The sequence below is a fragment of the Crocodylus siamensis genome, chromosome 8, assembly GCF_052110815.1.
Source record: "Crocodylus siamensis isolate JL-2025a chromosome 8, ASM5211081v1, whole genome shotgun sequence".
NCBI lineage: Eukaryota > Metazoa > Chordata > Crocodylia > Crocodylidae > Crocodylus > Crocodylus siamensis.
The window spans coordinates 78645435-78659209 of record NC_143402.1 but is presented as its reverse complement, the minus strand read 5'-3'; the positions used below and the strand labels follow the sequence as shown (position 1 = coordinate 78659209).

At 44.7% G+C, this 13775-nt stretch overlaps 1 protein-coding gene across 4 annotated transcripts in view; it reads left to right on the top strand.

Annotated features, from left to right (window-relative positions):
• The window catches only part of RPTOR (regulatory associated protein of MTOR complex 1), a 258055-nt gene that overhangs the window by 136409 nt on the left and 107871 nt on the right, over window positions 1-13775 (top strand). For 3 of the 4 annotated variants that reach the window (XM_090059359.1, XM_090059358.1, XM_090059360.1), the window contains exon 7: window positions 2832-2891. The exons of the other annotated variant lie outside the window; for it this stretch is intronic. In XM_090059359.1, coding sequence (XP_089915485.1) covers window positions 2832-2891 — 60 coding nt within the window. The remainder of the gene's footprint in view (window positions 1-2831; window positions 2892-13775) is intronic. 4 annotated transcript variants of the gene reach the window in all.

Here is a 13775-nt window from a genome sequence, read left to right as displayed (position 1 = left end):
AGTGTGCTGCTGCTTTCTGCAATATTTTGGGTAATGGAACTCATTTTACTCTCCCAAACTTAATTGGGTACATTGGGCAAAGTATTGAAAGGCTCCCCTGACATTTGAGCTAACTTCCAGGATAATATTTTATTCCGAGTCTGTTTGACCAGGGTAGAAGCTTCCTTTCTGTTTTCATCCCCTGTGCTCACAAGACATCTTTATATAATGGCTTTTCTCTGTAACCCGTGATGCCACAGCTGTTTGTTTGAGACATCATGTCTCAGTGCCACGGACTCGAGTGAGGATGGGGATGGTGGAGGATAGGGATAAGGAACATTCTGTTTACAGGCACATTTTCTTGGCAGTTGGCAGCTACGAGCGAGGAAATGCAGAGCGTCTGTTACTAGTTAAGTGGAGATTTAGCAAACGAGGCTGTCTGTCTCCAAGTTAGCAGGGAAGTGGCAGGGGCTCGTTAAAAGAGGGCTCAGAGCATTCCCTGCATCAGTCTCTTCTGAAGCGCGGTGCCGGTCCTGTTGCAGTCCCAGCCCTGCTTAGAGAAAAGCCGCAAGTGCTGGCTGCACCGGTTTCGTTACAGTGAATACCAAGCAGGTCTCCAGTGAGGGGCCATGCTCCAGAATGGGTGATTCTCCCCCAATCAAATGCAATCCGTTTTTATTCATTCGCTTGCCTTTGAGGTGGTGGAGGCACTGCTGAGACATCTGAAGTCTAAGTGTATTTATGTCTCACCTGTAGTGCATCGCTGGAAGTTCCCAAAGGAGAGCACTAAATAATACTCTGTAACGCATGCAGTTTGGGGAGAAGCCTCTCTGCGGCTGACCCTGAAAAGTGTGCTTTGCTTCCTGTTTTTTCAGAAACTGAAGCAAGTGCTTGACACAGTGACATTTTCTCCAGCTTCGCTCTCCTGACTGTCTGGGTGTGTGGGGGAGGCTTGCAGCTGGGAAGCAGCAAGTCATAATCAAAAGCTTGCTGCTTATGAGGCATCTGCCACAACACCGTGCAAGAAAAGAGGCTGACATCCATTTGCCTTGTGGCACATGCGCTCTGCTGCCAGGCAAGAGTCTGCGGTTCAGTTCTTGGGCTCCTGGTGTGTAGCCTGGAGGGGACTGAGGCATGCTGAGTAGACAGTGCAGCCAGCCTGGTGGGGAAAGGAGCGCTTCTCGTGCCACCATCTGCTGCCATCCTGTCTGATTTCTGTAACTCAGCAGGGTTAGGTTGGATCGCTCCTTGGGTGGGAGCTCTCCAAAGAGAGCTGTGCAAAATAGTGTTGGTCAGTCACTAAACGTCCCTCTTCTTACTGAGTAAGTAATGCATGAGTGCCCAGCAGCCCCTGCACGTTGGAAGTGAGTGTTATGCTTCTCTTTTCCAGGAGACAAATAGGCAGCCTTGGGCACTGCAGTTATAAAACCTAATGTCTCTCTTTGTATGACAGGGGACACTAAATCCCGTCTCCAGTCTGATTCGGGTAAAAACATAGTGCCACCCTCCATTCCCCCGCAGTTTCCCAGCAGGGATGCCATTTCTTCCCTGTTTTGTAGCATGGCTGTGCACTGACCACACATTATTCTAGCAGTGTGTGTAGGAGAACCCTTGGCAGAGCTGCTATATGATTTCAAGGCTTCTTTATGATGGAAGGTATAAACGATCAGCCATGGAGCTTTTCAGCGAGAGCTGCCCTGTCTGATCATGGCTGCAGCAAGCGTCTTTGGAAGCGGGGTGTAAAACAGGGAGAGGATGAGGGGAGATGGGAAGTCCCTAAGGCTCCAGCAGTGAGCATGGCGTCCCTCCACAACAAGGAGCCCAGCTCTCTGGGGTTCTTGCTGGACCATGGGGAGTTGTTGGAAATACTTCCCTGTTCATTGGATGCACAGGTAGCACAACCATGGAGAGGTCTGGAAAGGGTTCCTTCCCCATCTCCCCAGGGAACCCCCCAACCCACAGCACTGCTGCCCGGGATGTTGCTGGAGCTGGGATTTCAACATTAGGCTGTTGAGCCCCTCGGGGGTTTGGCTGTCTGCGGTTTGAGGCTGTCAGTAGACTTTCTCTGTAAGCGTAAGGGCCTTTTTCTGAAATCAGAGCTTATGTTCTGCTGGGACTGATGGCAAGAGCATCCCACCCCTCTCCTCCTTAAAGCCACTGTTCCCTAATTACAATCGGAGATCACTCAGCTCATCTTCAGAAATGCTGGAGAAAAGGGCTACTGCTGGAGAATTGTGCTGGTCACTTTTTCCCACTTACAATTACCTGGCCAGGGAGTATTCTAGATAGAGCAAACTGCAGATCTAACAGGACTTTGTATCTCCCCGTACCAGCTTTCTGAAACACTGGTCCCTTTAATTGCTAGAGAAATTCAGTTGGTGTTTTAAATTTTTAAAAATTGTATAACTAAGGTGTTTGATCTTGACACGTTGCTTGTACTCTTTCTCCCTCCTGCAGTGCCAGATCTCTTCAGGGAAACCCAGCCAACACAGATCATTATTCTGCTAGCATATACTTACTCAGCTCTAGTGTCTTGCTCCTTCTCCCAAGGGACTGTGCTGGATGACTGTGAACCCTTTTTTCTCCCTTCTCTGTGTTGGGAAACTTGTCACTGTGACAGTTACAATACCACAGGCTTGACACCGTGACGATGGAAAACACTGCATAATCATGAGTGCGACAAATATTGAGAGCCCTGTTTGATTCTCGCTATGCCATGGCAAAGTTTTCCATCCAAACATAATTTTATAAGCAAAAACTCTAATAAAGAAACCCTCTCCCTTATTCTTTGCACTGAGTCCTGTCATTAAATATTTAATTAGCATGATTTATTTTTCTTCTGTTCTCTGCAGGTTTTGCATGCAGAAGAGTGTCAGACTGGTGCCAGGAGTCACACTGGATTTAATAGAAAAGTAAGCAGGATTTTATGACATTAAAACCACTCTGATTTTCCTGATTTCCATTTTCTGTGTTGGTTTTGTGGGGAGGAGGAAATAGTTTAGCTGGCTGTCCTCGGAGGCCCTTTGTTTGCTTGCAGGCATGCACTTTGAGGCACTTATGCAGCTCTAGCCTCACTGGGGAGGTGCTGAGTCCCCCTCACTTTCTGTGCTCCCCTTTTCTGCACGGTTAGCCAGCATCCTGCATTCAGCCCTTGCTGGGCTCAGCTGACCCCTGCTGCCTTTCCTGTTTGGTGCAGGGGGCTGGACTCGATGATCTTCCAGGGTCCCTCCCAGCCTCACAAACTATGAATCTATGAATCTCCTTGCTGTTGGGGTCTGCTGTATTGCCTTACCACATGCTGGTGGAACGAGCAGTAAGTGCAATAGCAAGAAATGTGGCCAGTAACTGGTTAGCAGGCAGCACTGTGGACAGTATATGGAGTATTACACTCTCTCGAGTGCTTTGCTCGGCCCTTTCAGCTGGAAGTTCACTTTGGTCTCATTTTTGACACCACTGTCCTGCGGTAGCCTGAGAACAGTGGCGATCCCAAATCTGGATCACAGTCACTTTTATGGCGGTTCAATGTTGTCAAGGCCCACAGCTGTTCTGGGTGCACATTGCTAACATAAAGAGAATTTATCAGAGGTGATTGACAGGGATGTTAGATAAATGCTCACCGCCTTTCATTAAGCCTCAGCTTATGACTGACATAGTAAAGAGCGCCTGAAGTCAGGTGCACCAGTTAGGTAGGTGCATTGCTGGAAAACACGGGAGCTCAGAACTGGAATCCCTGGGGCAGCAGTGGTGTGGTGCTTCGATGCTTTGGCAAAGGCGTGCGCAGGTCTGGCATAACAGAGAATACTGCAGACCGGGAGAGCTGCATTGGCAGAGCCGTTGTAGGGGCCCAGCGCTGGAGCTCTGCAGGGGAGGCGTTCACAGTGCTTGTCTAAGCGACGAGTGTTCCTAGCCACTGCTATCCTTCTCTTTTATGAGCTGTAGGATCTATTCAACACCCCAAGCCTCTGACAAAACAAAGAAAGTAGAAAAAACAAAAGCACGATTTTTTCCCACTTCATCAGCACAGTGTTCTAATGTTCCTTCTGCCTGATGGTGCTGTTATATTTTGGTCCTTAATGGCACTGATACCCATTATAATGTTTTCATTCAAGCAATATTTGACCATAACTGCAAGTTATTAGACAGCCCAAGACAAACTGATTGACAAAATGAATTGTTCTTCAAAATCTCCAGTTAACATAAACCACCCAGGCAATAGAAAAGTTAAAATCCAAACTCATCCACTGCATTCTTTGTTTTCAGTAGGTTCTTATAGGACGCCTATTTTGCCCACCTGGAAGGTAATAGATATTTGCATTCTTTATGTGCATACTTTCTGAAATCTGTGCCACATGGTTAGTATTTCTGAACCTTCTCTTCTTAGGAGATTGTTGTGTACCCAAGTTAAATTACCTTGGAGCAATTAATAAAAGATCATTCAATTTCTGAAATGTTTGCCTTTAGAAGCACTCATTGTCAAAATTAATTAGAACAGGCCAGAGACTCATACTTGTGGCATGTGCCTGTCCAGAGCCAATTATTCCCTTCAACTAATGAGACAAAACCTGAAGAACTAGAGGGCATTCTCTCTGGACTGGCAGGGATGGTATCGGGCTGTTCAAATAGTGCAGGTACAATAGAAGTATTTTCTGGTGTCCTTTCATGCTTTTCTTGAAGGCTTCTGCAGGGCGCAGTGGTATACAGGTATCCTTCATGGCTCTGACTGCCAGAAGCAAATGATCTTTTATAGTAATGGTGATGAGGGGGTAGGATTGCATCAGCTAAAATTCCTGGTTCAGTTCTGGCCTTGGTAAAGCACCTCTGTGTTAAATAACCCACCCAATTCGCCCTCCGATACATTTTAAGCTGCACTTCCATGGCACTGCCTCTGTTCATTGTACTTGAAGAAGCAGGTGGGTATGAGGCACACAAGCACCTTTGCAGGTGCTCAGCATAAAGTCATGCTCACCCTACAAATTAGATCACTATGAAAATGTGATGACACCTTCCCCATCTCCAATTTAGGTCAAAGGAGCCGAGCTGTAGTTTTATAAATCTTAGTTTTGAAAGCCAAAGTATAACTTACTATTAAAATCTGGTTTCTGACTGCTGTGAGAGAAGGCCAAGGAAGCTAGATGGCGACTACCCTGGCTGGTGCTGGGCAGTGCACAGGCACAGATTGCAGTGCGTCTCCTAAGATTGCTTCCTACATGCCTAATGCAGTGTCTAATTATATTAGGCATTCACTCACATGTTTGTAAGTGAGGATCCAGTCTCAACTGTTCACTAAAACTGATGGAACAAGGTACTTGGGTAGTGACAGATTACAGAGGGAAACAGAGATATCTTTTCAGCTCACCATATGTGAGGATAGAGAACCAGGTCAGAAATCTGTTAGTTAAAGTAAATGTAAAGTAAGAAAATGAGTTCAGCACTTCTCTCCACTTCAGAACTGTGTTACTTTGCAGTTTGGCACAGCTCGCTAGTTAGGGGAACAGAGCTTTCTGGTTGGTTTTTTTTTAAAATTGCATCACTGTTGAACACAGCTAGGTTTTTTCTTGTTTGCAGTATGCTTCATAGATTTTTATTGCAGTGTACTAAATTGCATACTACACACATGGCAAGCATGCTTATTTTGATTGCTCCAGTGTTTTCTGTAAGGCGTGAACTTCAAATGATAGAATTAGAAATCCAGGCCATTTAATAACTAGTGGCCTGGACAGAGTGAAAGTCGAAGGCAACAGCCTTGTAAAGTATGAATAGTTGGAAGCGGGTCATGGATAGCTGGCTGGCTTTCTGATTATTGAAGGGTAAAGATAACCTGCCTACCTCTGCAGAGCTACCAAAAGTTGCTGTTCATATTATTTTCAGTAATGATATGTCAGGCAGGCAGCAGCTAGACTTCCCCACTGAATGTTGGCCTGTGGCACTGCATGCCACTTGCCCTTGTTGAAAATGTGTGCATTTTAAGAAGAAGAAAATAGATCTGCATGGAGGTTAAACTTGTTTCATCTAGACACACGTGGTGCCTGCTAATGCTGTTTGAGGGCTTGAGGGGAAAGCTGGGATGTGAAGTTGAAAGTTGCTTAATAATAGAAAAGCATGTGGTGCCATGAGGTTTGTCCACTGATGCTGGAGGAGGAAGGGGAAAGGGTTTTGTCATCCTGAGCAGCTCTGACTTTGCATTGCTGAACTGTGAAGCTGAGCCAAGAGGTTCTGTCTTAACAGTGATCTAATCCTCAGTAAAAGTGGAGATTTCCTCAAGGCACTACATAAGTGTATTTAAAGCATGACATACGACGTAAGTTCACTGTTAGGAACATTCCCTGTAAAAGGGTGTCTGCCTCTTCTGCATCAAGCACTAGCTTCTTACTCATTAAAGAAGTTAGAACAGAGAAATAACAAGCCCTGAAGGACCAATATCTGGTGTGAGACCTAAAAGCCTCCCATCCTACTGGAGTGAGTACACTCTGGACCTGTGATTCCCATCTTGTTGGACCTAAGACACCCCTCAGACAATGCCAGCTCTGCGTTGTCACTTGTTTCTTGACTAGGAAATATAAAAAAAGAATTCTTCTGTTGCAAAGAACTCAGAAACACCATGGGAGGTCAGAGTGTTTTTAACACTGTGGATTACTGTTTGAAATCTCTGGGTTTATCTAGTGAGTCCTGTGTAGTAGGGCTGTGTGAAATTTTGCCAGCTGTTTTGTTTCGACATTGTTTCAACTCATTTTGAGCTCAAAACAGTGAAATCGAAAGGAAGGGCTTCAAAACAGCCTCAAAACAAAACGAGGCTAGTCAAAACATTTTGAAAGTTTTGAAACCTTTCGAATTTCAAAGGAGCCAGCAGCCAGGTGGTGGGAGATGGGGGAGAACCAGGGCTGTGCTCCCAGCGGCTCCAGGCTCAGCCGGGCGGGGAGCGCAGCCCTGGCTCTCCCCCACTTCCATGGCCAGGCTGCGGGAAGCCACTTGCAGCGCAAGGGAAGGCAACTGAGCCTGATCGCTCAGTTCCCTTCCCCAGCCCGATCGAGCCCAGTGTTAGGTAGGGGAACTGAGCGATCAGGCTCAGTCCCCTTACCTAGCTCCTCGGTCCCAGGTGGCAGCACCCAGCTTCCTCATCTGGCAGGTACATTAGGGGCCTGCAACCCCGGGAGGACTGGCACAGCCCCCACAGCCCTCCCAGGTTTGGGCCCTGACCTGCCTGCCAGATGAGAGAGGTGATTTCAAGCTTCCCCATTATAGCTTATGGGTGAAACGTCAGAACGGCATGACTGTTTCGACAACATGGAACAGCAGTTTCAAATCGAAACAAAATATGAAATGAAATGCTGTTCTGTCAAAACTGCAAAATGCAAATCAAAACAGAATGGTGCCATTTCGCACAGCCCTACTGTGTAGGTGTTTGCACACCCAACAGTGCTAATATTGTGCAGCACCCTCGAAAGGATCTCATGGCACCTGAGTTAAAGATCACTGCCGTAGGCAGAGGCATATATTCCAAGAGCAGCCTAAAAGTGAACACTCTCTGTTAAATGAGGACTAGCGTGTAAAGGATCAACATGACCACTCGTTTGATGAATAAGAGAGAGGCTTTATTGACTACAACTACTCACTATTGAGTGAGCCTAAAGCAAAGGATGATCAGGTGGGTGCAGCAGTTCTTTCTTGTCAGAAGGATTTCTCATTCCTGAAGCGTGCACTGTTAGCTGCTTCGTTCCTTCTTTTATACCCTTTCGCTCAGCATCTTCAAAGGATTCTTATAGTTGTGTAAATCAAGAGAGAAATCCAAGCAATAATTAGCAGGAAACGCCTGTTCATTTTCAGTTATCAGAAAGTCCCAAATCTGATTGAATTACCTTCCTCCATAACAGGAGGTTATCAGTTCCCACTGAGTTGGAACACATCAAGAAGTTGATTAACAACCGGGAAAAACAAAGTTTTTGAGGCGTTGTCCTTGGAAGATCAAGGGAACCACTGAGGCAAAACAAGAGTCAAACCAGAGGAGACACCTATCAAAACCCATATGGAGAATCTCTCTCCGTGTACATAAACCTGAGTTAATTGCAAAGAAATATTTAATATATTAATCAAGGATAGACATTTCACACAGACACATAGCAGCCTGCTTAAAATCATCATAAATATCATAAGATAAGCTGGAAGTGATGCCTCCTTATTTCTTTTCAGGAGGCCCAGCTGCAAACAAACTTGCTTTTGCACTATGCAGCAGTCATTAATATTTTGTATTTTAACTTTTGTGAGTAGGCCCAGCTTAAGGTTCACAGTCATCACCCTCATGAAAACAGTTACAGCTCTTGTTTCGCCATCTCAGATATCAGACAGGCTCACGGGGAAGGAGGTGGCACTGTCTTGCCCTTCTGGGAGCTTGCATTGTAGACTAGCCTCTGCCTCCCTGCGCCTGGCTGGCACCAGCATCCTTATCTCATTTCCTCTTGTACATTTTGGCCTTTGAAGAAGTGGTATCTATGGCTGATGCAGCTACTCCCCATCAGAGGTTGGTTGCTTGCACCTGCTACTGGAGGTGTGAAGCTGGCTTTTAATATCCTCAGAAGCACTAGTACCATGGTAGGTAAGCAGATGGGCAGTTACAGTCAGATGTTTTACCCTTGGAGTTGTGCTCTCCTTTTAAATCCGAAGTGTCAGCCCAAGACATTGGAAGCCTTGCCTTTGAAACCTTCACGTGGGACGAGAATGAGAGTGAACCAGTGGTGTCTTCTCCCTCGCAGGTTTGCATTATGTTCAGAATTTACAAGCTAAGAATGGTTGGTGCTCCAATCATCTGATTGCCTTCAGTCACTAGCATCCCTCCGTGAGCTTTTCATCTTCTGCACACACCAGAGCTTGGGTTCAAAGCTGTTTCCTTGGAACATCACTTCTGTTTTACTGCTAGCTGGGACACAGTATGTAAGGCTGCTAGATCACCTTGAAAATGTAGGCATCTCAGTGTGTATTATGTCACTTATAGTGGAGGGGTGAAGTGGCCTAGAAGCGGCTTGGAATATTCTCCATGTTATAAAGTCATAAACTGACGGGGAGGAGAAGGGATTAATCATTAAGCTTGCCACCATTGACAAAATTCTCAGGGTCGCTGCCAAGTGGAGTTCCTGGATTCATTGTGTAATTGCTTGAGTGGCTTTCTGCGGTCACCTTTTTTGCTGTTTCCCAGGGAAATGGGGTGAAGATGTCCTCGTCTGTCTCTTGCGTTAAAACTGAGACTGGCTTCTCTACCACTGGGATTTCAGAACCACTTGGGGCAACTTCATCTCTTCCCCTCACCAATCTTTCTCATAGGTGTTGCTATAGCAGCATATTAAACAATGAAATATAGAGTCAGAGGATATTAAAATAGGGAAGTGTTGCCTGGGGAAGGGAGGGGAAATCTGGCCTGTTTACTTGGTTGTTGGCTTTGTTGTTTAGTCTGAGCAAAGTGCTGGAAATTGTGAAATAATCAGTTCTCAAAATCTTTATGTAACGTCTAAAACAGTCTGTTATATAAAGGTGATGTGGCTAAACAGATGTTATGAGAGTCTAACTAATATAAAAATATAACAGTAGATGGGAGTTGACATGACTTTAGTAGATTTATAATCATTCCAAAAACGAAGCATCTAAAGATAGACTCATTCATTTGTTTCAGCGAGCCGAACAGAAAATTGCATGAAATTAATAGCTGTCCATACAGTGGCTCATATTTGCAAGTGCCCTGGATCACAGCAACCTGTTTAAACAGTAGACAGAAAGTATAAGCAAACAATGGAATTGGTAAAATCTTTTAGTCATTTCTTTCCAATTTTCTTAATTTAAAGATGTTAAAAAAACCTGGCAAATCATGCAAAAAATAATTTAGCAGAAGCTATCCTGTCAAAACTTTCTGCTTGTTTAACATCAGAATCCAGACGATATGTTGTTTAAGTGTACGAGGATGAGAAGTAATCTTTTCAGTGACACGTATTGATTCATTATTAAATGGGAAAGGTACATTTTCAGTAATGATGCAGAAAAGGCAAAAATGCCCAATCTATATTTATTATTCTTTTTGGGAATAAGGGGAAATACAAAATGATGTAATCTTATCATAATGCTGCACATTTCATTTTAGCCGAAACTCAGAAGGGTATTAACAGCTCCTGAACTAATCATTGCAAATCAGCAATGCTGGACAGCTGGTACCCAAGAGTTTTAGAAGAGCTGGTCAGGCAGCTTTTGAATTATCACTATAGATTTCCAATAAGTTTGAAGCACGATGGAAATGCCAGAGGAGAGAGAGAAGGCAAATATTGTTCCAATATTTAAGAATGGAAAATGAGATGACCTGGGTAATTATAACATCAATTCCAGGGAAAATAATGGAAGTGTTGACATGTTCCTGGATTAATCAGGAATTTACTGGCATGTGCATGGCATTGGAGAAGACACAAAGATAATCCAAGACCAATGTGCTTGTAGTCCAGAAGAAAGAACCTAATGGGGAAATGAGGGGAGCGTGTCCCTTCCTGATTTGCTGTTGGATATATTTCTTTGGTGGCATCCTTAAAGGAGTTGGTAGAGGCCACAGTCAAATCAAGCAAGGCGAGTATGATGGAAGCAAATTTGCAGAGATGCAGGAGCAGCAACATGTGTTTAGGGAAAAGGCCCCTGGGGTTGACCAAGAGAGGGGAGGACTAGCATGTGCACAGGGATTTCCATAGTGGCGAACTGGGGAAGAGCCAGCTGTCTGAGGTGGAAAGGAGGGAAAGGAAAGGAGAGGATACCTTCTGGTCTAAATTCCTTGCTGCAAAGTCAGCTGGCCTTTCTGAACCCCATTGACTTTGGTCTTGGATCTCGTAGCCGCTTCACAGTTTATGCTGCCAAATGACAGCAAATAAAATGCATTTTTTTTTTTAGCTAACTAGAGATGGGCTTACCTGGAACGGATGAATGTTGAATGCCTCCCCCAGTCAAGAGCAGAGCAGTCGCTTGGCTTTTTTGTCCTTTGTTCTGGGCACCAAACCACGGTCCTGTATTGGACTGAACGCCAGGAAGCTGCCTTTGCCCGGGATTGCGTTTGGCTCTTCACCACCCTGCGGAGAAAATTTGTGGAGCAAAATGTTTGTGTCCTGTCCCCACACCCGTGTTCTTGGTCCTTGCTGATAACACTGTAATAGAAGTGTTTTTTAAAGAAGCTGTCTTCACAAAAAGTGCTCTGAAAGCTGGTTTCTGAGGATATCAAATATTAAATCCTCCTCATCTTAATCTGCTACATATATCAATTATAGAGAACACATGTTTTTTATTATAGTCCCAAGACAAGCCTAGATAGGCGATGCAGGCAGCATGTATATATTGTAATTTATAATTTAGCTGTTTTTAGTATTGGGAAGGAGTTTGTTTCCTAATTAAGATGCAGAGTTTAGGAGTAAATTACTCTGCACCTTCTTTGAAGAGCCCAGATTGCTAATTATCTAGGCTAACCCAGCATCCTGATGAATAAGCATGTTGCTGCTTCTGCCGTGCATTTTATAATATAAATCCTTTGAGATCGAGCCAAAATAATCCCTGTTTTGGAAATAAAGATCTTTGCTGGAACTAAGCAACACAACTTAAAAACTTGTTAGGCTGTTGGGAAGGACACAGCGTTTCATCCAGCTGCGCTGTGTGCCGGTGTCCAGCTCTTAGTGAGCAGAAATCCCTGTCATCCGGTAGGAGTTTAGTTTCCCGTTTGATGGATTCAGTGGTCACCGTCATTTGGAATGACCCCAAACCCATCATATAAAGATGCATCTATACGTCTGGCATGAATCATACCCTCTTGCCACCAACATTTTGCTACAAATCATAAAGATAGCACGTTATCCAAAGGAAACCAGCACCTCGAGTGGAACATGGTCCCCACAGGTCAGGACTGAGTCATCTAAGCCGGAGCAGTGTGAGGAGGGAGCTAGCTGTGCTAAACAGCCAACGCTGTAGCTGCTCTGGGAATAAAGACCCACAGCTCTGGGCTGTCAATCACACACCTTTGAACCAGCATAAAATTCGTTTTACAAAAATTACTCGAAATAACAAGTGTGATACTAAAATTACCTTTGTTTCCATTATAACTATTATGGAGTGTGTCAGGCTGGAAATCAGTAATTTATTAGTGTCTGTCAGTCACTGATCAGATGAGTAATGATTCACTAGGAGCTAATTTAGAGATGAAGTGGGAAAACCAAAACCCCAAGAGGCTGCGCAGCAGAAAGAATGTGAGTAATTGGGGAAAATGTGGAAATCATGCTGTAATGTAACAAAATAACAAATCTCTTCAATGCCTGCCAGAGAACCTTAATTAATCAGAGTTACTTTTAGAAGAATATGTTGGAAGGGAGGCTGAAGGAGAGCAGGTGGCTAAGGCAGTAATTTTTTTCACCTCTGGAGATCCTAGTTCAAATTATGAACAGGCCAAGCACAAAAATAAGCTATTTGGCCCCTTCTTAGTTTCGGGTGCATACTGATTCTGCACAAACCACTTGTTTAGAGTGGCACATCTCCTCTGGAGTCTCTCAGGACGGGGCAGAAAGGGCGGGAGTGCCAGATCGAGATGTGTTGGTTGGCAGACGCATGAGGTGGGAAAGCCAGATATAGTGCAGTCAGCATTAGGTTCACTAGCCCAGCTTGAAAATGAACCCAAATCCAGCCGAAAGTATTCAAAACTGCCTCCCAGCTTTCACTCCCACCCTGCTACCTCTCTGCAACCAACAGGTTTCCTTGGGGATTGTTCTCTGGAAGCCACACGCTGGCACATCTGGGAGGGGAGTCCAAACGTTGTGGACTTTTTAATGAGCTGTTTGAAACATTTGGGGTGCTGTTTTTCTCTTGTAGGCTCAGCTGATCCTGTCCCCAGGAATTTATAATGTGAGGGGGCCCTTCTTCACTTTACTAGCCCTTGATTTGATATAGTTTTTTTCTCCTGGCAATGACCAGGTGCTTCCTTGGGTAACAGTATGTGCCAGCTGCATGTCAGTAAAGTAAAACTTTCAGCTCTCTTAAAGGCTCCTTGTGGAGCTCTTCCCATTGTCAGAACCAAACTCTTCCTACTACTCGGAGCTCTGTTCTCGGCTCCCTTTCTAGTCCCAGCTTGAAATCAAGGGGAGTTGCTTTCATCACTTTTCTTTCCCAAGGGTTAGCATGCCTGGCAGGTTTTTGCAAGCTGCAACCTTCAGTCTCTTACCTTTGCAGAGCAGCCATTGAGAATGACATTTTAGCTGAAAGACCCTTCCAGGTTTGGTAAGAACCTTACTGGCTTCATCCTGTGCTATTCTTTTAAGGGGTATCCCCAGCAAGCATTAGTAATCCCTCCTACACTGGCTGAAGAAGTGTTATTGCCATTGGACGCTCAGCAAAGGTGTGAAGTACAGGACATGCTTAGCATTGTGGTTCTCCCAATGCTGTCCAAGCCCATGAACTCTTCAGAGTGGTTCCGTACCATCACTCTTGCAGAAGGGTAAGGTGTGCCCTTATAGCTATAAAGGCAATTATAGGCAAGTCCTGATACTTAACATTTAGCATCTTCATATTTTGCTGCTCTCCTCTGTCAAATCTTATATCAGCGTGGTGAATAGAGACCCTGAGTATTCCTTAACACAGGCACTTTCCTAAACATGTATAGGAAAGGAGATTAGTTAGAGTACCCATTGTATACCTGGCTCCAAACACCAATGATTTCCTTGCTGTAAGGGTCCTCTAATCTAAATAGCACATCATGCACCAATAAAAACAGTCCAAGGTGAATAGAAAAGCAGAGAGAGAAAAAGTGGGAAAGT